At 48.2% G+C, this 27195-nt stretch overlaps 1 protein-coding gene across 2 annotated transcripts in view; it reads left to right on the forward strand.

Annotated features, from left to right (window-relative positions):
• Positions 1-27195, forward strand: part of PKD2 (polycystin 2, transient receptor potential cation channel) — a 208337-nt gene that overhangs the window by 99912 nt on the left and 81230 nt on the right. For both annotated transcript variants that reach the window (XM_063916973.1, XM_063916982.1), the window contains exons 4-5: positions 24979-25229; positions 26563-26787. In XM_063916973.1, the coding sequence (XP_063773043.1) occupies positions 24979-25229; positions 26563-26787 (476 nt within the window). The remainder of the gene's footprint in view (positions 1-24978; positions 25230-26562; positions 26788-27195) is intronic.

A 27195-nucleotide genomic window follows, 5' to 3' on the forward strand; every position in this document is an offset into this window, starting at 1 on the left:
ATTCGGTGCTGCAGAGTCATCCGCACTCTCCCGCCCGTTTGGGAGCTTTGGTATAATCCCCATGGTCCTTTCGGAGTCCCCAGCATCCACTAGGACGTTAGAGAAAATAAGAATTTACTTACCGATAATTCTATTTCTCATAGTCCGTAGTGGATGCTGGGCGCCCATCCCAAGTGCGGATTGTCTGCATTACTTGTACATAGTTATTGTTACAAAAATCGGGTTATTGTTATTGTGAGCCATCTTTTCGGAGGCTCCTTCTGTTATCATGCTGTTAACTGGGTTCAGATCACAAGTTGTACGGTGTGATTGGTGTATCTGGTATGAGTCTTACCCGGGATTCAAAATCCTTCCTTATTGTGTACGCTCGTCCGGGCACAGTATCCTAACTGAGGCTTGGAGGAGGGTCATAGGGGGAGGAGCCAGTGCACACCAGGTAGTCCTAAAGCTTTTTACTTTTGTGCCCAGTCTCCTGCGGAGCCGCTATTCCCCATGGTCCTTTCGGAGTCCCCAGCATCCACTACGGACTATGAGAAATAGAATTATCGGTAAGTAAATTCTTATTTTTATGCCTGTCCACTTTGCCATCATTCACATTGACATCATTGACATACATTCTATCAGTATTTTCACTTCTTTCTCTCTGCGTGTTGCAGCTATCTATTGTCCACCTGGGCAAACTATTTCTGGAACGTTTTTTCTGCCTGGCCCCCTCACTTCCTATCCTCTGACATCCCCATCATAGATGAAAGATGAATCTTCACTAGCAAGATAAATAATATTCAAAACTAAAATTAAAACTATCACATTTAAGTCATTTCGGACAGTTTACAGTTTGGCTGCGCTGCCGAAATGGTTTGTAGACTTAGACTACAATAGTTTGCTGAGAGCAAAAAACAAAAAGACTCTTTTGGGAGCACTCTTAAATATAACAGTGATCCAAAAATAATGATGAAATCGTAAACAGAAAAAGTGTAGAGGGTTTAAAATCTAACTTTTATTAATCTGCCGTAAAATTGCTTAAGTAGCCACTAGCATACTATGAAATAGTGTATGAAAAGAGATAAGGATTTACTATTCCCAATTGTAGTCCACATGGATGGTAAAGTATGAAAAAGTGTTTCTCTTACGTCCTAGAGGATACTGGGGTCCACATTAGTACCATGGGGTATAGACGGGTCCACTAGGAGCCTTGGTGACTTTAAGAAATCAATAGTGTGCACTGGCTCCTCCCTCTATGCCCCTCCTACCAGACTCAGTTTAGAAAATGTGCCCGGAGGAGCCGGTCATGCTTAGGGAATCTCCTGAAGAGTTTTCTACATTTCTTTTTTCTGTTTGTTGTTTTCAGACAGCGCTGTTTGGCAACAGTCTATCTGCTTCGTGGGACTTAGGGGGGGCACGGCCCAACCTCCTCCAGGGTTAATGGTCCCATTCCCCGCTGACAGGACACTGAGCTCCTGAGGGTCCTATTTGCAAGCCCCACCACTGCGAGCGTACGGTCCAGTAGCACGCCACCACCCCTAACAGAGCCAGAAGTAAGAAGAGTGGTGAGTAGGTGGCCTTTGTCCTGGTTAGCAGGTCACCGGCTGAATTGGCGGCATAAGGGTGTGGAGTGCAGCGCTGACAGGCAGGCTGCGCTCCAGGGCTCAGGATAACATGCTGTGTGCGTGTGTTCTGCTGTGAGGGGCGCGTTGAGCAATTACTTACATTACCCACACTGGCAAACTAGCTTACAGGGGTTCTAACCCACTGTTCAGCACCATGCATACCTCAGCCAGTATAAAAAAACTCGGGAAGACCGCGCGCCATTACGGGGGCGGGGCTTCACTGTGACCGGACCCAGCAACTCACCGGCGCCATTTTCCCTCTGCAGCTTTACACAGACCGAATGGCAGGGAAGCGCAGCCCCTCCGCAAGGACTCCAGCTTGTCTCAGCAGTACCAGGCGGTCAAAGCAAAGGGGGGGGAGCAGTATTAGAATACTGAGCCTTTCTTAAGAGGGCTTAGTTTGCCACCCAGTTAACCTTATAATTAGCTATAGGAGCGCTGTGTGGCTGGCTCCATCATACTCTGTGTCTCCCTAGAGGGCTCTGTGTGGGTTAACTGTGCTTTTAACCTATTCATCCTGTATGTGTGTGTGTGTGTGTGTGTGTGTGTGTGTGTGTGTGTGTGTGTGTGTGTGTGTGTGTGTGTTCTTTTACCTTTTACTATGTCAAAGGAGTGTGTTTCATGCACAGCAGAGTGTTTTTCTCACTCAGGGGGTGTACTCAAGATAGTACACATTTTCAGGATAGTGGGTCCGAACCAGTATGGTTGGATTCATTAAAAGGGATGATCTCAAATATTTCACATAAATTATCCCAAAATTAGAAGGAGACTTAATACTTAAGACAATCTGTGGATGACCTGATGAATAGAGATTCATTGGCCATTCCAGCATCTCAGACCCCTGCCATTTGTCCACAAAAAGCGTACACTGGCCCAAATCTTGCAGACTGATACTGATGATCATGATGTATCAGACGTTGAGGAGGGTGAGGTGGACTCGGGAGGGGGGGATGCAGCTTTGTCACAGGGAATACAGGACCTGATAGAGGCTATTAGAGATGTCCTGCACATTCCTGACAAAGCGACAGAGGATGATGAGGAATCTCATTTTAATGTAAAAAAGAAATCCTCTGCTACTTTCCCTGCATCTAAGGAATTCAGTTCCTTATTTGAAGAAACTTGGTCTAATCCTGACAAGAAGTTTCAGATCCCTAAAAGGTTACTCAAATCTTTTCCTTTTTCCTCAGGACAATAGAAAAAAATGGGAAAACTCACCGATTGTTGACGCATCGGTATCTAGATTATCACGTAAGATAGTTTTACCGGTCTCAGGGCAGCCTCCTTAAAAGATGCGGCAGACCGCAAGATTGAGACCACTCTCAAATCTCTGTACATAGCTGCGGGGGTGGCCCAGAGACCCACTATTGCTTGTGCTTGGATCACTAGGGCCATTAAAATGGTCAGGTAACCTAATTGAGGGGTTAAATTCCTTACCAAGAAGTGAGATGATTTTACTCCTGCAATATATACAGGACTCTGCAAATTGGATTGCTCAATGCATTCTCCACGGCCATGGCAGTGTCAGCACGCAGGAGCCTATGGCTACGTCAGTGGACGGCGGATGTGGATTCCAGAAAGGTGTGGAAAGCCTACCTTTCCCAGGCGAGGCCCTGTTTGGTGACGAACTGGATACGTGGATATCCAAGGCTACGGCAGGTAAGTCTACATATCCCTTCCGCAGCCCCACCAGCTACGAAGACCTACTCTGCTCCGACTCTGCAGTCCTTTCGGACGGCAAAATTCAAACATAAAGGGTTCTTCTACAGCCTTCAAAGGCAATAGAGGTAAACACAGAAAACAAGCAACTGCAAGTTCACAGGAACAGAACTCCGGTTCTGCTTTCTCAAAGCCTTCAGGCAGGTGGGACCCTGATTAAGAGATTTCAGTGACATATGGGTGACTATCTCTTTGACCCAGGGATCCTGGCATGACATCGCCCAGGGATACAGACTGGAGTTTCAGGAACTCCCACCTCACAGATTCTTCAAGTCAGGCTTACCAGCTTCTCAGGAGGCAAGTATAAATTTACAGGATGCATTTCAAAAACTGGTACAGACTCAGGTCATTGTTCCAGTTCCACCTCAGTTATGGTCCAGGGGTTATTATTCCAACCTGTTTGTGGTACCGAAACCGGACGGTTCGGTGAGACCAATTTTAAACCTCAAGTCATTGAACCCGTACTTACGGGTGTTCAAATTCAAGATGGAGTCTCTGACAGCGGTGATCTCCAGTCTGGAAGAAGGGGAATTCTTGGTGTCTCTGGATATCAAGGATGCATACCGTCATATCCCGATCTGGCCACCTCATCAGGCTTATCTCAGGTTTGCCTTACAGGACTGTCACTACCAGTTCCAGGCTCTGCCCCTTGGACTCTCCACGGCTCGGAGGTGTTCACCAAGGTAATGGCGGAGATGATGTTTCTCCTCCGCTTACGGGGAGTGAACATTATTCCGTACCTGGACGATCTGCTGATAAAAGCACCATCCAGGGAGCGGTTATTGGACAACATTGCCCTCTCAACTCGACTTCTCCGGGATCACGGGTGGATTCTGAACCTACCAAAATCTCACCTGGAACCAACTCGGAGGCTTCCGTTCCTGGGGATGGTTCTGGTTGCGGAGGTACAGAAGGTATTCCTTCCATTAGAAAAGGCAGTGGTGATCCAGTCAATGGTGCGGGATGTTCTAAAACAAATCCGGATATCTGTGCATCTCTTCTGGGAAAGATGGTAGCTGCTTACGAGGCACTGCAGTACGGAAGATTTCACGCAAGACCCTTCCAGCTGGACCTGTTGGACAAATGGTCCGGATCGCATTTAGACATGCACCAGAGGATTCATCTGTCGCCAAAAGCCAATATTTCTCTTCTGTGGTGGCTCCAGAATTGTCACCTGACCGAGGGCCGAAGGTTCGGGATTCAAAATTGGATTCTGCTAACCACAGACGCAAGCCTCAGAGGTTGGTGAGCAGTCACCGAGGGGGCACACTTCCAAGGAATGGTCAAATCAGGAAACCATTCTTCCAGTCAACGTTCTGGAACTAAGGGCCATATACAACGCCCTTCTGCAGGCAGCCCATCTTCTTCAAGATCAGACAATCCAGGTTCAGTTGGACAATGTGACAGCAGTAACGTACATAAACCGACAGGGCGGAACGAAGATCAGTGCAGCAATGTCAGCGGTAACATGGATTCTCCTCTGGGCAGAAAGACACGCTGTGGCGTTGTCGGCGGTCTTCATTCCGGGAGTAGACAACTGGGAAGCAGACTTCCTCAACAGACACGACCTCCACCCAGGAGAGTGGGGCCTTCACCCGGAGGTGTTCGGGTGTGTGACTTGTCGGTGGGGAATTCCACAAATCGACATGATGGCCTCTCGTCTCAACAAGAAACTCAGGCGGTATTGTTCCAGGTCGACAGACCGCCAGGCAGTGGCGGTGGACGCTCTGGTGACTCCATGGGTTTACCAGATGGTGTATGTGTTTCCACCACTTCCACTGATCCCAAGAATTCTCAAAAGAATAAAAAGAGAAAAGGTTCAAGCAATTCTCATTGCTCCGGATTGGCCAAGAACGGCTTGGTACACAGATCTCCTGGACATGATGCTGGAGGATCCATGGTCTCTACCTCTTCGAGAGGATCTTCTGCAACAGGGGCCGTTCGTCTATCAAGACTTACCGTGGCTACGTTTGACGGCATGGCGGTTGAGCGTCAAATTTTAGCCCGGAAAGGCATTCCGGACAGGGTAATTCCTACCCTGATCCAAGCCAGAAAAGGGTTAACGTCTAACCATTACCATCAGATTTGGAGGACGTATGTGTCTTGGTGTGAAAACAGGAAATTCCCTACGGTGGAATTTCAGCTGGGTCGTTTTCTGCTTTTTCTGCAGTCAGGAGTGGATGTAGGCCTACGCCTGGGTTCCTTTAAAGGTCCAGATCTCGGCCTTGTCCATTTTCTTCCAAAGACAGTTGGCGTCCCTCCCTGAGTTTTAGACGTTCTTGAAAGGGGTTCTACACATCCAGCTGCCGTTTGTGCCTCCCACAGCACCATGGGATCTCAACGGGGTGTTGCAGTTTCTACAATCTGAATAGTTTGAGCCTTTACAGGAGGTTGATGTAAAGTTTCTTACGTGGAAGACCGTTACATTGCTGACCTTGGCTTCGGCAAGACGTGTGTCGGAACTGGGGGGCGTTGTCTCACAAGAACCCATATTTGATTTTTCATGAAGATAGAGCTGAACTCAGAACTCATCAGCAATTTCTTCCAAAGGTGGTGTCTGCGTTTCATATCAACCAGCCTATTTTTTTTCCGGTGCTTACTAACACCTCTTCCACTTCAAAGTCCCTGGATGTTGTGCGGGCTTTGAAAATCTATGTCAAACGGACAGCTCATCACAGAAAATCGAACTCGCTGTTTGTACTCTATGATCCCAATAATTTGGGTGTCCTGCATCCAAGCAGTCTTTTGCTCGCTGGATCAAGCTTACTATCCAGCATGCTTACTCTACGGCAGGTTTGCCGGTTCCTAGATCTGTACATGCCCACTCTACTAGATCCATGGGTTCTTCTTGGGCGGCTGCCCGGGGTGTCTCGGCCTTACAGATCTGTCGAGCAGCTACTTGGTCTTGTTCGAACACGTTTGTTAAGTTCTACAAGTTCGATACTTTGGCCTCTGAGGACCTACAGTTTGATCAATCAGTTCTGCAGGACCCTCGGCACTCTCCCACCCGCTTTGGGTGTTTTGGTACATCCCCATGGTACTAATGTGAACCCAGTATCCTCTAGGACGTAAGAGAAAATAGGATTTTAATTACCTACCGGTAAATCCTTTTCTCGTAGTGCGTAGAGGATACTGGGCGCCCGCCCGGTGCTTCGTTTCTGCACTGTTACTTGGTTAAGTAATGTTGGTTCAGCTGTTACTGTTCCTGTTTCATGTTTGGTTAGCATGGCTTTCCTCTTGTTGTGTGTGCTGGTTCGGAATATCACCACTATCCTTACCTATCCTTCTCTCACGGTATGTCCGTCTCCTCGGGCACAGTTTCTAGACTGAGTCTGGTAGGAGGGGCATAGAGGGAGGAGCCAGTGCACACTATTGATTTCTTAAAGTGCCCAAGGCTCCTAGTGTACCCGTCTATACCCCATGGTACTAATGTGGACCCCAGTATCCTCTACGGACTACGAGAAAAGTAGGTAATTAAAATCCTATTTCTCTAACGTCCTAGAGGATGCTGGGACTCCGTAAGGACCATGGGGATAGACGGGCTCCGCAGGAGACATGGGCACTTTAAGAAAGACTTTGGATCTGGGTGTGCACTGGCTCCTCCCTCTATGCCCCTCCTCCAGACCTCAGTTTGATACTGTGCCCAGTGGAGACTGGGTGCTTTCAGGGAGCTCTCCTGAGTTTCCTGTAAAAGAAAGTATTTAAGTTAGGTTTTTTATTTTCAGGGAGCCTGCTGGCAACAGACTCCCTGCATCGAGGGACTGAGGAGAGAGAAACAGACCCACTTCTCTGAGTTTCAGGGCTCTGTTTCTTAGGCTACTGGACACCATTAGCTCCAGAGGGATCGGTACGCAGGTCTCACCCTCGCCGTCCGTCCCAGAGCCGCGCCGCCGTCCTACTCGCAGAGCCGGAAGAAAGAAGCCGGGTGAGTATGTGAGGAAAAGACTTCAGAGGCGGCAGAAGACATGATCTTCATCAGAGGTAACGCACAGCAGTGAAGCGGTGCGCCATTGCTCCCATTCACCTCACACACTTCGTTCACTGTAAGGGCGCAGGGGGGGTGCCCTGGGCAGCACTAAACACCTCAGGTGGCAAATATACACATATACAGCTGGGCACTGTACATGTATAAAAAGAGCCCCCCCATGTTGTTAGTAAATTTGAGCGGGACAGAAGCCCGCTGAGGGGACGGGGCTTCTCCCTCAGCACTCACCAGCGCCATTTTTTCTCCACAGCACCGCTGAGAGGAAGCTCCCCGGACTCTCCCCTGCTTGACACACGGTGAAAGAGGGTTTTAAAGTAGAGGGGGGCACATAATTGTCGCATATACATTATACATAAGCGCTACTGGGTAAATATTCTGTGTTTTCTCTAACGTCCTAGTGGATGCTGGGAACTCCGTAAGGACCATGGGGAATAGCGGGCTCCGAAGGAGGCTCGGCACTCTAGAAAGATCTTAGACTACCTGGTGTGCACTGGCTCCTCCCACTATGACCCTCCTCCAAGCCTCAGTTAGATTTCGTGCCCGGCCGAGGTTGGATGCACACTAGGGGCTCTCCTGAGCTCTTAGAAAGTTATAGTCTTAGAATTTGTTCTTTTCAGTGAGACCTGCTGGCAACAGGCTCACTGCAGCGAGGGACTAAGGGGAGAAGAAGCGAACTCGCCTGCTTGCAGCCGGATTGGGCTTCTTAGGCTACTGGACACCATTAGCTCCAGAGGGATCGACCGCAGGCCCAGCCTTGATGTTCGGTCCCGGAGCCGCGCCGCCGTCCCCCTTACAGAGCCAGAAGCAAGAAGATGGTCCGGAAAATCGGCGGCATGAAGACTCAGTCTTCACCAAGGTAGCGCACAGCACTGCAGCTGTGCGCCATTGCTCCTCTCACACACTTCATACTCCGGTCACTGAGGGTGCAGGGCGCTGGGGTTGGGCGCCCTGAGGCAGCAATAAAAACACCTTGGCTGGCAAAAATACCTCAATATATAGCCCCAGGGGCTATATATGAGGTAAATACCCCTGCCAGAAGTCCATAAAAAACGGGAGAATAGGCCGCGAAAAAGGGGCGGAGCCTATCTCCTCAGCACACTGGCGCCATTTTCCCTCACAGCTCCGTTGGAGGGAAGCTCCCTGGCTCTCCCCTGCAGTCTACAAGGGTTAAAAAAAGAGAGAGGGGGCACTAAATTTAGGCGCAGTAATGTCCATTCTGTCAGGAGGGTATTAGAGACCTGTCACTGGACAGGTGATGCTGACTTAAAAAGCGCATAGAGAGCCTTATAAGAGTGAGGAATTATTTGGGGATGGTCTCTGGGACCTCGTATCCACAGCAACTGCTGGGAAGAAATAATTTTACCTCAGGTTTCCTCACAGAAAAAGGTACAGTCCTTTCGGCTTCAGAAAAGCAAGCGGGTCAAATGGCGCTTCCTTTCTGTACAGAGACAAGGGTAGAGGGAAAAAGCTGCACCAGTCAGCCTGTTCCCAGAATCAAGATTCTTCCCCCGCCTCCTGTGAGTACACACCATGACGCGGGTGCTCCACAGGTGTAGCCAGGTACGGTGGGGGGCCGCCTCAAAAATTTCAGCAATTAGTGGGCTCGCTCACAGGTGGATCCCTGTTTCTTCCAAGTAGTATTTCAGGGGTACAAGCTGGAATTAGAGATGTCTCCCCCCAGCCGTTTCCTAAAATATGCCTTGCTGACAACTCCCTCAAGCAGGGAGGCTGTGCTAGAGGCAATTAATAAGCGCTATTCCCAGCAGGTAATACTCAAGGTGCCCCTACTTCAACAAGGACGGGGTTACTATTCCACACGGGTTGGGGTACCGAAACCGCATGGTTCGGTGTGACCCATTTTATATTTAAAATCCTTGAACATAAAAAAATTCAAGTTCAAGATGGAATCGCTCAGGGCGGTTATTGCAAGCCTGGACGAGGGGGATTACATGGTATCCCGGGACATCAAGGATGCTTACCTGCATGTCCCCATTTACCATCCTCGCCAGGAGTACCTCAGATTTGTGGTACAGGATTACCATTACCAAGTCCAGACACTGCCGTTTGGACTGTACATGGCACCGAGGGTGTTTTATCAAGGTAATGGCCGAAATGATGATACTCCTTCAAAAAAAGGGAGTTGTAATTATCCCGTAATTGGACAATCTCGTTATAAGGGCGAGGTCCAAGGAGCAGTTGGTAGTCGGGGTAGCACTATTTTGGAAAGTGCTACAACAGCATAGGTGGATTCTAAACAGTCCAAAGTCACAGCTGGTTCCTATGACACGTCTACTGTTCCTGGGGATGGTTCTGGACATAAACCAGAAATAGTGTTTCTCCCGGAGGAGAAAGCCAAGGAGTTGCCATCTCTAGTCAGAGACCTCCTGAAACCAAAATAGGTAGCGGTGCATCATTGCACGCGAGTCCTGGGAAAAATGGTAGCTTCTTACGAAGCAATCCCATTAGGCAGGTTCCATACAAGAACTTTTCAGAGGGACCTGTTGGACAAGTGGTCCGGATCGCATCTTCCGATGCATAGGCTGATAACCCTGTCTCCAAGGACCAGGGTATCTCTACTGTGGTGGCTGCAGAGTGCCCATCTTCAAGAGGGCCGCAGGTTCGGCATACAGGACTAGGTCCTAGTGACCATGGATTCCAGCCTTTGAGGCTGGGGGGCAGTCGCATAGGGAAGAAACTTCCAGGGACTTTGGTCAAGTCAGGTTATTTCCCTACACATAAATATTCTGGATCTGAGGGCCATTTACAATGCCCTGAGGCCAGCAAGGCCTCTGCTTCAAAACCAGCCGGTACTGATCCAATCAGACAACATCACGGCAGTCGCCCATGTAATCAACAGGGCGGCACAAAAAGCAGGATGGCGATGGCAGAAGCCACAAGGATTCTCCGATAGGCGGAAAATCATGTGTTAGCACTGTCAGCAGTGTTCATTCCCGGAGTGGACAACTGGGAAGCAGATCTTCTCAACAGACACGACCTCCACCCGGGAGAATGGGGACTTCCTCCAGAAGTCTTCCAATAGGATTGTACACCATTGGGAAAGGCCACAGGTGGACATGATGGCGTCCCGCCTTAACAAAAAGCTATAAAAGATATTGCTCCAGGTCAAGGGACCCTCAGGCGATAGCTATGGACGCTCTGGTAACACCGTGGGTGTACCAGTCGGTTTAGGTGTTCTCCCCTCTGCCTCTCATACCAAAGGTACTGAGAATAATAAGGCGAGGAGTAAGAACGATACTCGTGGATGGCCAAGAAGAGCTTGGTACCCAGAACTTCAAGAATTTATATCAGAGGACCAATGGCCTCTGCCACTCAGTCAGGACCTGCGGCAGCAGGGGCCCTGTCTGTTCCAAGACTTACCGCGGCTGCGTTTGACGGCATGGCGGTTGAACGCCGGATCCTGAAGGAAAAGGGTATTCCGGAGGAAGTAATTCCTACGCTTACTAAAGCCAGGAAAGAGGTTACAGCAACTCATTATCACCGCATATGGCGAAAATATGTTGCATGGTGTGAGGCCGAAAGGGCCCCAACAGAGGAATTTCAACTAGGTCGATTTCTGCATTTCCTGCAAGCAGTAGTGACTATGGGCCTTAAATTGGGTTCCATTAAGGTACAGATCTCGGCTCTGTCGATTTTCTTTCAAAAAAAGAACTAGCTTCAGTACCTGAAGTTCAGACATTTATAAAAGGAGTGCTGCATAGTCAGCCCCCGTTTGTGCCTCCTGTGGCACCTTGGGATCTCAACGTGGTGTTGAGTTTTCTTAAAATCACTTTGGTTTGAACCACTAAAAACCGTGGATCTGAAATATCTCACATGGAAGGTGGTTATGTTATTGGCCTTGGCTTCTGCCAGGCGAGTATCAGAATTGGCGGCTTTGTCTTGTAAAAGCCCTTATTTGATTTTCCATATGGATAGGGCAGAATTGAGGACTCGTCCCCAGTTTCTCCCTAAGGTGGTGTCAGCGTTTCACCTGAATCAGCCTATTGTGGTGCCTGCGGCTACTAAGGATTTGGAGGACTCCAAGTTGCTAGACGTTGTCAGGGCCCTGAAAATATATGTTTCCAGGACGGCTGGAGTCAGAAAATCTGACTCGCTGTTTATCCTATATGCACCCAACAAGCTGGGTGCTCCTGCTTCTAAGCAGACTATTGCTCGTTGGATTTGTAGTACAATTCAGCTTGCACATACTGTGGCAGGCCTGCCACAGCCAAAATCTGTCAATGCCCATTCCACAAGGAAGGTGGGCTCATCTTGGGCGGCTGCCCGAGGGGTCTCGGCTTTACAACTTTGCCGAGCAGCTACTTGGTCAGGGGCAAACACGTTTGCAAAATTCTACAAATTTGATACCCTGGCTGAGGAGGACCTGGAGTTCTCTCATTCGGTGCTGCAGAGTCATCCGCACTCTCCCGCCCGTTTGGGAGCTTTGGTATAATCCCCATGGTCCTTACGGAGTTCCCAGCATCCACTAGGACGTTAGAGAAAATAAGAATTTACTCACCGGTAATTCTATTTCTCGTAGTCCGTAGTGGATGCTGGGCGCCCATCCCAAGTGCGGTTTATCTGCATTACTTGTACATAGTTATTGTTAACTAAATCGGGTTATTGTTGAGCCATCTGTTGAGAGGCTCTATTGTTTCATACTGTTAACTGTGTTTCATATCACGAGTTGTACGGTGTGATTGGTGTGGCTGGTATGAGTCTTACCCGGGATTCAAAATCCTTCCTTATTGTGTACGCTCGTCCGGGCACAGTACCTAACTGAGGCTTGGAGGAGGGTCATAGTGGGAGGAGCCAGTGCACACCAGGTAGTCTAAGATCTTTCTAGAGTGCCCAGCCTCCTTCGGAGCCCGCTATTCCCCATGGTCCTTACGGAGTTCCCAGCATCCACTACGGACTACGAGAAATAGAATTACCGGTGAGTAAATTCTTATTTTTTCCTGGGTCATATAGCGCTGGGGTGTGTGCTGGCATACTCTCTCTCTGTCTCTCCAAAGGGCCTGGTGGGGAACCTGTCTTCAGAAAAAAGCTTCCCTGTGTGTGTGGTGTGTCGGTACGCGTGTGTCGACATGTCTGAGGTTGAAGGCTCACCTAAGGAGTAGGGGGAGTGTATGAATATTAGGTCTCCGTCGGCAGCGCCGACACCTGACTGGATGGATATGTGGAATGTTTTAAGTGCTAATGTTAATTTATTGCACAAAAGATTAGACAAAGCTGAAGCTAGGGTACAGTCAGGGAGTCAACCCATGTCTGTCCCTATGTCGCCGGGACCTTCGGGGTCTCAGAAGCGCCCACTATCCCAAATAGTGGACACAGATACCGACACGGATTCAGACTCCAGTGTCGACTACGATGATGCAAAATTGCAGCCAAGGGTGGCTAAATGTATTCGATATATGATTATCGCAATTAAAGATGTTTTGCATATTACTGAGGAACCCCCTGTCCCTGACACGAGGGTACACATGTATAAGGGAAAGAAACCTGAGGTCACCTTTCCCTCCTCACATGAGCTGAACGAATTATGCGAAAAAGCGTGGGAAACTCCAGACAAAAAACTGCAGATTCCCAAAAGGATTCTAACAGCGTATCCTTTCCCGTCACAGGATAGAATACGGTGGGAATCCTCCCCTAGGGTAGACAAAGCTTTGACACGCTTATCAAAAAAGATAGCGCTCCCGTCCCAAGATACGGCTACCCTCAAGGATCCTGCTGACCGCAAGCAGGAGGTTACCTTGAAGTCCATTTACACTCATTCTGGTACATTGCTCATGCCGGCAATTGCGTCGGCCTGGGTTTGTAGTGCTGTAGCAGCATGGAAAGATTCTTTATCAGCGGATATGTAGACCTTGATAAGGATACCATTTTAATGACCCTAGGGCATATAAAAGATGCTGTCTTATATATGAGGGATGCTCAAAGAGACATTAGTTTACTGGGTTCCAGAATAAACGCTATGTCCATTTCTGCTAGGCGAGTCTTATGGACCCGACAGTGGACGGGGGATGCCGACTCAAAGAAGCATATGGAGTTTTTGCCGTACAAGGGTGAGGAATTGTTTGGAGAGGGCCTCTCGGACCTCGTCTCCACAGCTACGGCAGGTAAATCAAATTTTTTGCCTTATGTTCCCTCACAATCTAAGAAAGCGCCTCATTATCAAATGCAGTCCTTTCGTTCAAATAAAAGCAAAAGAGTACGTGGATCGTCCTTTCTTGCCAGGGGTAAGGGCAGAGGAAAAAAGCTGCACAATACAGCTAGTTCCCAGGAACAGAAGTCCTCCCCGGCCTCTGCAAAATCCACTGCATGACGCTGGGGCTCCCCTGAGGGAGTCCGCTCCAGTGGGGGCACGTCTTCGACTTTTCAGCCACATCTGGGTTCAATCACAGGTGGATCCCTGGCCAATGGAAATTGTTTCCCAGGGATACAGGCTGGAATTCAAAGAGGTGCCTCCTCGCCGGTTTTTCAAATCGGCGCTACCAACTTCTCCCCTGGAAAGGGAGATAGTGTTACAGGCGATTCAAAAATTGTGTCTTCAACAAATGGTGGCCGAGGTTCCCATGCTTCAGAGAGGGAAGGGGTACTACTCAACCCTTTTCGGTTGAGAACCCTGTTCAAGACGTTTCGGTCAGACCCATTTTGAATTTAAAATCCCTGAACCTTTACTTAAAGCGGTTCAAGTTCAAGATGGAATCGCTCAGAGCGGTCATCGCCAGCCTGGAAGGGGGGGATTTTATGGTATCGCTGGACATAAAGGATGCATACCTGCATGTTCCCATATATCCTCCTCATCAGGCGTACCTGAGATTTGCGATACAGGATTGTCATTACCAATTTCAGATGTTGCCGTTTGGGCTTTCCACGGGCCAGAGAATTTTCACCAAGGTAATGGCGGAAATGATGGTGCTCCTGCGAAAGCAGGGTGTCACAATTATCCCGTACTTGGACGATCTCCTCATAAAAGCGAGATCACGGGAGAAGTTGCAGAACAGCGTATCCCTTTCACTGAAGGTGTTACAGCGACACGGCTGGATTCTCAATATTCCAAAGTCGCAGCTGGATCCTACGACTCGCTTGTCCTTCTTGGGCATGATTCTGGACACAGACCACAAAAGGGTTTTTCTTCCGGAAGAAAAAGCGCAGGAACTCATGACTCTAGTCAAGAACCTGTTGAAGCCGAAACAAGTGTCAGTGCATCATTGCACTCAAGTCCGGGGAAAAAAGGTGGCGACATACGAAGCCATTCCCTTCGGCAGGTTCCATGCAAGGACTTTCCAGTGGGACCTATTGGACAAATGGTCCGGGTCACATCTGCACATGCATCGGTTTCTCTCCTGTGGTGGTTGCAGAGTGCTCACCTTCTAGAGGGCCGCAGGTTCGGCATTCAGGATTGGATCCTGGTGACCACGGACGCGAGCCTCCGCGGTTGGGGAGCAGTCACACGGGGAAGAAATTTCCAAGGCCTTTGGTCAAGTCAAGAGACTTGTCTTCACATCAACATCCTGGAACTGAGGGCCATATTCAACGCCCTACGTCAAGCGGAGACCTTACTTCGCGACCGACCGGTGCTGATTCAGTCGGACAACGTCACCGCAGTAGCTCATGTAAACCGCCAAGGCGGCACAAGGAGCAGAGTGGCGATGGCGGAAGCCACCATGAATTCTTTGCTGGGCGGAGAATCATGTAAGTGCACTGTCAGCTGTGTTCATTCCGGGAGTGGACAACTGGGAAGCAGACTTCCTCAGCCGACACGACCTGCATCCAGGAGAGTGGGGACTTCATCAGGAAGTCTTCGCACAGATTGCAAGTCGGTGGGGATTGCCCCAAATAGACATGATGGCGTCCCGTCTCAACAAAAAGCTACAAAGGTATTGCGCCAGGTCAAGAGATCCTCAGGCGGTAGCTGTGGACGCCCTAGTGACACCGTGGATGTTCCAGTCGGTCTATGTATTTCCTCCTCTTCCTCTCATACCCAAGGTGTTGAGAATAATAAGAAAAAGAGGAGTGAGAACAATACTCATTGTTCCGGATTGTCCACGAAGGACCTGGTATCCGGATCTGCAGGAAATGCTCACAGAAGATCCGTGGCCTCTCCCTCTAAGACAGGACCTGTTGCAACAGGGTCCCTGTCTGTTCCAAGACTTACCGCGGCTGCGTTTGACGGCATGGCGGTTGAACGCCGGATCCTAGCGGAAAAAGGTATTCCGGATGAGGTCATTCCTATGCTAATACAGGCTAGGAAGGGCGTGACATCTAAACATTATCACCGGATATGGCGAAAATATGTTTCTTGGTGCGAGGCCAGGCATGCTCCTACGGAAGAATTCCATCTAGGCCGTTTTCTTCACTTCCTACAGACTGGAGTGAATTTGGGCCTAAGTTAGGCTCCATTAAAGTTCAGATTTCGGCCTTATCCATTTTCTTTCAAAAGGAATTGGCCTCTCTGCCTGAAGTACAGACTTTTGTGAAGGGAGTACTGCATATTCAGCCTCCTTTTGTGCCTCCAGTGGCGCCTTGGGACCTTAACGTGGTGTTAAGTTTTCTTAAGTCACATTGCTTTGAACCACTTCAAACAGTGGAGTTGAAATATCTCACTTGGAAGGTGGTCATGTTGTTAGCCTTGGCTTCGGCTAGGCGAGTTTCGGAATTGGCGGCTTTATCACATAAAAGCCCCTATCTGGTTTTCCATATGGATAGAGCGGAATTGCGGACCCGTCCTCAATTCCTACCTAAGGTGGTCTCATCCTTTCATATGAACCAACCTATTGTCGTGCCTGTGGCTACACGGGACTTGGAGGATTCCGAGTCCCTTGATGTGGTCAGGGCTTTGAAGATTTACGTGGCCAGAACGGCTAGGATCAGAAAAAGCACTGTTTGTCCTATATGCAGCCAACAAGGTTGGCGGCCCTGCTTCAAAGCAGACTATTGCTCGCTGGATCTGTAACACGATTCAGCAGGCGCATTCTACAGCAGGATTGCCGTTACCAAAATCGGTTAAGGCCCATTCCACTAGGAAGGTGGGCTCGTCTTGGGCGGCTGCCCGAGGGGTCTCGGCACTACAGCTGTGCCGTGCTGCTACTTGGTCGGGGTCAAACACCTTTGCAAAGTTCTATAAGTTTGATACCCTGGCTGAGGAGGACCTCCTGTTTGGTCAATCGGTGCTGCAGAGTCATCCGCACTCTCCCAGCCGTTTGGGAGCTTTGGTATAATCCCCATGGTCCTTACGGAGTCCCAGCATCCTCTAGGACGTTAGAGAAAATAAGATTTTAAACCTACCGGTAAATCTTTTTCTCGTAGTCCGTAGAGGATGCTGGGCGCCACGTCCCAAGTGCGGACTATTTCTGCCAGACTTGTATATAGTTATTGCTTTCATAAGGGTTATGTTATAGTTTCGTCGGTTATGGACCGATATGTTGTTGTTCATACTGTTAACTAGATTGTATATCACAGGTTATACGGTGTGATTGGTGTGGCTGGTATGAATCTTGCCCTTAGATTAACTAAAATCCTTTCCTCGTACTGTCCGTCTCCTCTGGGCACAGTTTCTCTAACTGAGGTCTGGAGGAGGGGCATAGAGGGAGGAGCCAGTGCACACCCAGATCCAAAGTCTTTCTTAAAGTGCCCATGTCTCCTGCGGAGCCCGTCTATCCCTATGGTCCTTACGGAGTCCCAGCATCCTCTACGGACTACGAGAAAAAGATTTACCGGTAGGTTTAAAATATTATTTTTCAGCGATCTACTTTTTGACTGTAAACCTTTTTAGAGTAGATTTTTAGACCGGATACCACTGCAGCCTGTGTGTTTGCCACATCCTGCCCCCAGGATTGATCCTACATAATGTTATCCATAATATCTGGTACTAAACAGTGCTATCTCATTGCCTGGAGCACTTCCAGCTGGACTCGGTCCCTATTATCAATTTGCTGTTAAAATAGTTGTGTCCTCATACACTTAAAGGGGGTACAAACGGAAAGAGCCGTGCTTAAATTCTAAGCAACATGACTAGATTGCTTAGATTTTAAGCACGGATCTCTGTGTGTATGCCCCACAGCAATAGCTGTAACTAGAATTGTGTGGGCCCCATAGCAAGATCTTTAAAGGACGTCCCCCCCCCCCCCCACCCTCCCATTGGCATACAGAGGTAAAAAAAAAAAAGGACCGCGCTATGTATATGAATAGCAGTTCCAAGAACTTATAGTTTAGAGCAGTGGTCGAAGTTGAAATTTTGAAGTGGGGGTATGGAAAAGTGAATGCTGTAATTATGCACGCCGAAGGCGTGCTCTGGAAAAAGTGGTGTGGCCACTCAAAAGGGGGCATGTCCTTAAGTGCAGTGTACCACGCCATGTACCCCTTATACACATTATGCACCACAGTAGTAAGACCCCTTATACTATCTAGTACCGGTGCCCATTACACATTATACCTCACGGAATGAGACAAAATTCACATTACGCCACACAGAATGAGCCAAATTTCACAACATGCCAACCAGTATGAGCCAAAATTCACAACCCAAACAGTTTCACTGTTACGTATTTTCTCTAACGTCCTAGTGGATGCTGGGGACTCCGTAAGGACCATGTGGATAGACGGGCTCCCAGGAGACATGGGCACTTTAAGAAAGAATTTAGGTTCTGGTGTGCACTGGCTCCTCCCTCTATGCCCCTCCTCCAGACCTCAGTTTGATACTGTGCCCAGACGAGCTGGGTGCTTTTCAGTGAGCTCTCCTGAGTTCGCTGAGAGAAAGTATTTTGTTAGGTTTTTTATTTTCAGGTAGCTCTGCTCCCTGCATCGTGGGACAGAGGGGAGAGAAGCAGCCCTACTCTCTGAAGCTAGGTCCTGCTTCTTAGGCTACTGGACACAATTAGCTCCAGAGGGATCGTACGCAGGATCTCACCCTCGCCGTCCGATCCCAGAGCCGCGCCGCCGTCTTCCTCGCAGAGCCGGAAGACAGAAGCCGGGTGAGTATGAGAAGCAAGAAGACTTCAAATCGGCGGCAGAAGACTCCGTTCTTCACTGAGGTAACGCACAGCACTGCAGCTGTGCGCCATTGCTCTGCTCCCACACACCTCACATACTCCGGTCACTGTAAGGGTGCAGGGCGCAGGGGGGGGGGCGCCCTGGGCAGCATTTGGATCCTCTTTTTGGCAAAAGTAAACATATATACAGTTGGGCACTGTATATATGTATGAGCCCCCGCCAAGAAAATGCATATTTAAGCGGGACAGAAGCCCGCCGTCGAGGGGGCGGGGCTTCTTCCTCAGCACTCACCAGCACCATTTTTTCTCCACAGCTCCGCTGAGAGGAAGCTCCCCAGGCTCTCCCCTGCAGATTCACGGTAGGAGAGGGTAAAAAGAGAGGGGGGGCACATAAATTAGGCGCAAAAACACAATATAAACAGCAGCTACTGGGTTAACATTAAGTTACTGTGTTATTCCTGGGTTATAGCGCTGGGGTGTGTGCTGGCATACTCTCTCTCTGTCTCTCCAAAGGGCCTTGTGGGGGAACTGTCTTCAAAAAGGGTATTCCCTGTGTGTGTGGTGTGTCGGTACGCTTGTGTCGACATGTCTGATGAGGAAGGCTATGTGGAAGCAGAGCGGGAGCAAGTGAATGGTGTCTCCGCCGACACCTGATTGGATGGATATGTGGAAGGTTTTAAATGATAATGTTAATTCCTTGTATAAGAGGTTAGATAAAGCTGAAGCCTCAGGACAGTCAGGGTCCCAACCCGTGCCTGATCCTATGTCGCAGAGGCCGTCAGGGTCTCAGAAGCGCCCACTATCCCAAATTGTTGACACAGATACCGACATGGATTCTGACTCCAGTGTCGATGACGATGATGCAAAGTTACAGCCAAAGTTGGCTAAATCACTCCGATATATGATTATAGCAATTAAGGATGTTTTGCACATCACAGAGGAAACCCCTGTCCCTGACACAAGGGTTTATATGTATAAGGGAAAGAAACCTGAGGTAACTTTCCCCCCCTCCCACAAACTGAATGAGTTATGTGAAAAAGCTTGGGAATCTCCAGATAAAAAAAATGCAGATTTCCAAACGGATTCTTATGGCGTATCCTTTCCCGCCAACGGACAGGTTACGATGGGAATCCTCCCCTAGGGTGGACAAAGCTTTAACACGCTTATCCAAAAAGGTAGCGCTACCGTCCCAGGATACGGCTACCCTCAAGGATGCTGCTGATCGCAAACAGGAGGGTACCCTGAAGTCCATTTATACATATTCAGGTACCTTGCTCAGACCGGCAATCGCGTCGGCCTGGGTCTGTAGTGCAGTAGTGGCATGGGCTGATACCTTATCAGAGGAGTTGGATACCCTAGATAGGGATACTGTTTTATTGACCCTGGGGCATATTAAAGACGCTGTCCTTTATATGAGAGATGCTCAAAGAGACATTAGTCTACTGGGTTCTAGAATAAATGCTATGTCAATTTCTGCCAGAAGGGTCCTGTGGACTCGGCAATGGACAGGTGATGCCGACTCAAAAAGGCATATGGAGGTTTTACCTTATAAGGGTGAGGAATTGTTTGGGGAGGGTCTCTCGGACCTGGTCTCCACAGCTACTGCTGGAAAGTCAAATTTTTTGCCATATGTTTCCTCACAGCCTAAGAGAGCACCGTATTATCAAATACAGTCCTTTCGATCACAGAAAAACAAGAAAGTCCGAGGTGCGTCCTTTCTTGCCAGAGGCAGGGGCAGAGGAAAGAAGCTGCACAACGCAGCTAGCTCCCAGGAACAGAAGTCCTCCCCGGCCTCTACAAAATCCGCCGCATGACGCTGGGGCTCCACAAGCGGGGCTAGGCCCGGTGGGGGCGCGTCTTCGAAATTTCAGCCACAAGTGGGTTCACTCCCAGTTGGATCCCTGGGCAATAGAGATTGTGTCTCAGGGATACAAGCTGGAATTCGAGGAAATGCCACCTCACCGATACCTCAAATCGGCCCTGCGAGCTTCCCCCCACGAGAGGGAAATAGTGTTAACTGCAATTCACAAATTGTATCTTCAACAGGTGGTGGTCAAGGTTCCCCTCCTTCAACAAGGAAGGGGTTATTATTCGACCATGTTTGTAGTCCCGAAACCGGACGGTTCGGTCAGACCCATATTGAATTTAAAATCCCTGAACATATACCTGAAAAGGTTCATGTTCAAGATGGAATTGCTGAGAGCGGTCATCGCAAGCCTGGAAGGGGGGGATTTTATGGTGTCTCTGGACATAAAGGATGCATACCTTCATGTCCCCATTTATCCACCTCATCAGGCGTACCTCAGATTTGTGGTACAGGATTGTCATTACCAATTTCAGACGTTGCCGTTTGGTCTCTCCACGGTACCGAGAATATTTACCAAGGTAATGGCGGAAATGATGGTACTCCTGCGGAAGCAAGGAGTCACAATTATCCCATACTTGGACGATCACCTCATAAAAGCGAGATCAAGAGAGCAGTTGCTGATCAGCGTAGCACTTTCTCTGGAAGTGTTACGGCAACACGGCTGGATTCTAAATATTACAAAGTCGCAGTTGGTTCCTACGACTCGTCTGCCTTTCCTGGGCATGATCCTAGACACAGACCAGAAAAGGGTTTATCTCCCGATGGAGAAAGCTCAGGAACTCATGACACTGGTCAGGAACCTATTAAAACCAAAACAGGTGTCAGTGCATCACTGCACTCGGGTCCTGGGAAAGATGGTGGCATCATACGAGGCCATTCCCTTCGGCAGGTTCTATGCGAGGACCTTTCAATGGGACTTACTGGACAAGTGGTCCGGATCAGATCTTCAGAAGCATCGGTTAATCACCCTATCCCCCAGGGCCAGGGTGTCACTACTGTGGTGGCTACAGAGCGCTCACCTTCTCGAGGGCCGCAGATTCGGCATTCAGGACTGGGTCCTGGTGACCACGGACGCAAGCCTCCGAGGTTGGGGTGCAGTCACACAGGGAAGAAATTTCCAAGGTCTGTGGTCAAGTCAAGTGACTTGCCTTCACATCAACATCCTGGAACTAAGGGCCATATACAACGCCCTACGTCAAGCGGAGAACCTGCTTCGCGACCAACCGGTTCTGATTCAGTCAGACATCACCGCAGTAGCTCATGTAAACCGTCAAGGCGGCACAAGGAGCAGAGTGGCGATGGCGGAAGCCACCAAGATTCTTCGCTGGGCGGAGAATCACGTAAGCGCACTGTCAGTAGTGTTCCTCCCGGGAGTGGACAACTGGGAAGCAGACTTCCTCAGCAGACACGACCTACACCCGGGAGAGTGGGGACTTCATCAGGAAGTCTTCGCACAGATTACAAGTCGGTAGGAACTGCCACAGGTGGACATGATGGCATCCCGCCTCAACAAAAAGCTACAGAGGTATTGCGCCAGGTCAAGACACCCTCAGGCGATAGCTGTAGACGCCCTGGTGACACCGTGGGTGTTCCAGTCGGTCTATGTATTTCCTCCTCTTCCTCTCATACCCAAGGTGCTGAGGATAATAAGAAGAAGAGGAGTGAGAACAATACTCATTGGCCCTCATTCCGAGTTGTTCGCTCGCAAGCTGCTTTTAGCAGCATTGCACACGCTAAGCCGCCGCCTACTGGGAGTGAATCTTAGCTTATCAAAATTGCGAACGAAAGGTTCTCAAAATTGCGAATAGAAATTACTTAGCAGTTTCTGAGTAGCTCGAGACTTACTCTTCCAGTGCGATCAGTTCAGTGCTTGTCGTTCCTGGTTTGACGTCACAAACATACCCAGCGTTCGCCCAGACACTCCTCCGTTTTTCCCAGAAACGGTAGCGTTTTTTCACACACTCCCATAAAACGGGCAGTTTCCGCCCAGAAACACCCACTTCCTGTCAATCACATTACGATCACCAGAACGATGAAAAAACCTTGTAATGCCGTGAGTAAAATTCCTAACTGCATAGCAAATTTACTTGGCGCAGTCGCAGTGCGAACATTGCGCATGCGCAATTAGCGGAAAATCGCTGCGATGCTAAGAAAATTACCGAGCGAACAACTCTGAATGACCACCATTGTTCCAGATTGGCCACGAAGGACTTGGTATCCAGATCTGCAAGAAATGCTCACAGAGGACCCGTGGCCTCTTCCTCTAAGACAGTACTTGTTGCAACAGGGGCCCTGTCTGTTCCAAGACCTACCGCGGCTGCGTTTGACGGCATGGCGGTTGAACGCCGGATCCTAGCAGAGAAAGGCATTCCGGATGAGGTCATTCCTACGCTGATAAAGGCTAGGAAGGACGTGACAGCTCAACATTATCACCGTATATGGCGAAAATATGTTGCTTGGTGTGAGGCCAGGAATGCTCCTACGGAGGAATTCCAGCTGGGCCGTTTCCTTCACTTCCTACAGTCCGGAGTGAATTTGGGATTAAAATTGGGTTCCATTAAGGTCCAGATTTCGGCCCTATCCACTTTCTTTCAAAAAGAGTTGGCTTCTCTGCCTGAAGTTCAGACGTTTGTAAAGGGAGTACTGCATATTCAGCCCCCTTTTGTGCCTCCAGTGGCACCTTGGGATCTTAACGTGGTGTTGAGTTTCCTGAAATCCCACTGGTTTGAACCACTCAAAACGGTGGAGTTGAAATATCTCACGTGGAAGGTGGTCATGCTATTAGCCTTGGCTTCGGCTAGGCGTGTGTCAGAGTTGGCGGCTTTGTCACATAAAAGCCCCTATCTGGTTTTCCATGCGGATAGAGCAGAATTGCGGACCCGTCCACAATTCCTACCGAAAGTGGTTTCATCCTTTCATATAAACCAACCTATTGTGGTGCCTGTGGCTACTACTGACTTGGAGGTTTCCGAGTTACTTGATGTGGTCAGGGCTTTGAAGGTTTATGTAGCCAGAACGGCTAGGGTCAGGAAAACAGAGTCTTTGTTTATCCTGTATGCTTCCAACAAGCTTGGTGCTCCTGCTTCAAAGCAAACTATTGCTCGCTGTATCTGTAACACGATTCAGCAGGCTCATTCTGCGGCTGGATTGCCGCTGCCAAAATCAGTTAAGGCCCATTCCACTAGGAAGGTGGGCTCTTCTTGGGCGGCTGCCCGAGGGGTCTCGGCATTACAGCTTTGCCGAGCGGCTACTTGGTCAGGTTCAAACACTTTTGCAAAGTTCTACAAGTTTGATACCCTGGCTGAGGAGGACCTTGTGTTTGCTCAATCGGTGCTGCAGAGTCATCCGCACTCACCCGCCCGTTTGGGAGCTTTGGTATAATCCCCATGGTCCTTACGGAGTCCCCAGCATCCACTAGGACGTTAGAGAAAATAAGATTTTACTTACCGGTAAATCTACTTCTCGTAGTCCGTAGTGGATGCTGGGCGCCCGTCCCAAGTGCGGACTTCTTCTGCAATACTTGTAAAGAGTTATTGCTTCAATAAGGGTTAAGTTATGGTTGAATCAGGGTTGGACCTGATGCTCTCTTTTTTGTCATACTGTTAACTGGTTGTTATCACATGTTATACGGTGTGATTGGTGTGGCTGGTATGAGTCTTGCCCTGGATTACCAAAATCCTTTCCTTGTACTGTCAGCTCTTCCGGGCACAGTTTCTCTAACTGAGGTCTGGAGGAGGGGCATAGAGGGAGGAGCCAGTGCACACCAGAACCTAAATTCTTTCTTAAAGTGCCCAAGTCTGCTGTGGAGCCTGTCTATTCCCCATGGTCCTTACGGAGTCCCAGCATCCTCTACGGACTACGAGAAATAGATTTACCGGTAAGTAAAATCTTATTTTTTTTACAGGCGATCTAATTGGATAGCCTGTAAGAAAGAAAAAAAAATATCGATGAAACATTGGGGAGGGGAAAAGTGTGAAAAATGACTGTTTTTCGCATCCCAATGTTGTGATACCCCTTTAGTCTGGGAGAGCCTTATCCCGTGTCTGGCCTGTTTTTACTCTCTTTACCTAGAAAGCATGTACGTGCCAATATTGGGACATGACAGCAAACTTGTTCTCCTGGCGCTAAAGCAATGTTCTTACTGAGCGCCTTGAGGGGGTGACCCCAATCATGGTGGGCAGTGATCTGTGGGTTTTGTGTGACCCCTTAACTTTAACAAATTTGTCCCCCACATAACATAACTCCTGTAGTTCATAATTTTCCCTATCCACTGCCGCTCTTACCTTCTGGCAGCAGAAGGGGGGGGGGGGGGGTATTCCTGTTATTACACACCATGCTGCTGCTCACGCTACTTATTCTCCATCCAGGGGTGTCATGGACCCTCCCAGAGGGAGAATAGTTGTCTGTATACCGGCGGCCAGGATCCCAACAGCCGGTATATTGAGTTCCACCCATTAATTACACAGGTTCTGTGGCTGGCTGACTTCTAGACTCCATTTCACCTGGTTTTTATCAGCCACAGAAGATGTGTAATTAATGTGTGTTCCAGAATTAAAGGGATGAGGTGGTAACCCTAGTCATGATAGGCTGTGTTTGAGAGAGGTGCCTGCCACAGGGAGATCACAGGCTGTTATTTCATACCCAGCTGTATTGAGCAGCAATATTTGTTTGAAGTAAAGTGTATTCAAATGTTTATGCAGATAACAAATGTACATGTCAATGTCCTCTCAGCGAAGAGTTATACATACAGGTGAAATTGAATACCTCCTTTTTCAGTTTTCTCTTTTGAGTCTATTTTTCTTTCTGTTGCAGTTTGCAGAAGGCCCCCTTTTAAATGGTTTATACTGGGACATGTGGTACAACAACAGGACTGTGGCAGAAAATCAAAGCTTTATCTATTATGAGAACCTGCTACTTGGGTTACCGCGTCTTCGCCAACTCAGGATAAAAAATGGGTCCTGCACCGTACCAGAAGACCTGAGGGATGAAATAAAGGACTGCTATGACATGTATTCTGTCAGGAATGAAGATACTGCCCCTTTTGGATTACGCATTGGAACAGCGTATGTACCTCTGACTTTCCATGCGCTCTTTCTGTTTATTTCACCATCCACCCATGGATAATCTTTAACACCTCAAAAATGAATGCCTTAAACAATTATATAGCATTCCTACCAAACCATCCCAAAAAAATAGTAACAAAGTGTAACTTCTAATTTTACTCAAAACCTATTACAATAATCTTATGATTTTTATTTATTTATTTTTTTAAGTGTAAATGTTGATCTGCATTATCAATACTGATGTAACCACGTGTCTTCTCTTCCACAGCTATTGTGCAGTATTTAGCATTTATACAAGTCAGGGAGGAATCTGCCACTTACTGCATGTTCCTGACACACAACCAAAGCCACATATTTTTCGTTTTTAAAAATAAAAATATCTGCTGGTTTTGCAAACTAGCCATAGTTGTCTGGAAACTAGCCTCTCTGGCAGCACCGATTTTGCCGTTTGATTTTATAAAACCGTATTACTATTCTAACACTTAGTTGAACTTAGTGTTTTATATGGTTTGAGTTCTATGGAGCTCATGCAGAATAAGTTAATTCCACAAGCATGGTTACTTTCTCTCAGACTAGTGGAGGGCAACAGGTGATGTTATAACATTTACTACTGAAAAGAAAGGAAGGTGCTTGGAACAGATGTCTAGCAGATGTATTAAAGGATTTACAGGGAAAAAAAAGGATAACTATGCCCTGACAATTATTTATGATGATAAAGCCTATGACATGGGCTATAATAGTTTAGGGTTTGCAGTTTGGTACTGCAAATCACCCGCCTTATCCCCTGCCGGCATTCTAAAACCCAAACGCCAGTCACCCATATCCAACCCATACAAAGTTATGCTGGGTACACACTAGGAACGTCGTTTACAGACATATTGCTGGTACACACCCGCCAACGCGCCCACAATATATCAGCCGTTCAGTTGAACAGCCGACAAATCGACCAGTGTGTATCCAGCTTAAGTGGCAGGTAGTCTGTGTTTGGGTGGAGATAATGTGGGGTGGCTAGAAAAATGCAGGTGTGTCGTGACTGTTTTCTTGGCTTGCCATAGTCTGCCACTGAGAATGGAGAGGTAATGGAGACAGCATAGGGTTGCTCGGAGGGTTGATGGTGTGCCCGATTTTCCCAGTGTTTTTCCGCTTTTGTACATTAACAGCAGATATGAGCAACTCTATTCCCAAGATGGCATCTGAGAAATTTTCTCTAGTCCGCTACGTACAAAATTGCAGCTGCACATGCAACTCTGAATCAGGCCCTATGTTCCACAGAGAGTATTCTACAATTTACTGTATGATTGTCATTCTATACTCCTATGTCTTGTCTCTACAGATGGACCTACACCACAGAAAAGAATCTAAACGGCAGCAGTCAGTGGGGTCTTATTTCCACCTACAGTGGAGCTGGGTATTACTTGGACCTCTCAAGGAGCAGAGAGGAGGCTGCTGCTCAGATTGCAACCCTGAAGAATAACCTGTGGTTGGACAGAGGCACCCGCGCAGTCTTTATTGATTTTACAGTGTACAATGCAAATATTAATCTCTTCTGCGTTTTCAGGTATTTCCCTTTATTGTGAAGATTTTACATTCTGGAGTAATCTGGATTAAGATGAATAGAGATGTAATACAACTTTGATGGATATGACATTTTACATCTATTAATACTCTAGATGTCAGGTCTGCTGTTACTATTTTATAGGCACTGATCAAAACCATAGAGAACAGTATTTTTACATTTAATTACATTTTATTACACAATGTGTGAGATTCAAATGATATTTCACGCCCAATTTACTTTCTGAAATGATCTCCGTTATCACGCATATTGCGCCCATAGTAATCAGGTTTATTGGGTAAAGGGTTGGGTGCCTCACTACTCCGGGGGTAGCGTGCTGAAATAATGATACAATGTCCTTGAGGGCAGAAACAGAACGAGTGTGGAAAGGGGTGAAAAGAATTGAATCCC

The sequence above is a fragment of the Pseudophryne corroboree genome, chromosome 1 (assembly GCF_028390025.1).
Source record: "Pseudophryne corroboree isolate aPseCor3 chromosome 1, aPseCor3.hap2, whole genome shotgun sequence".
In the NCBI taxonomy this organism is placed as follows: Eukaryota; Metazoa; Chordata; class Amphibia; order Anura; family Myobatrachidae; genus Pseudophryne; species Pseudophryne corroboree.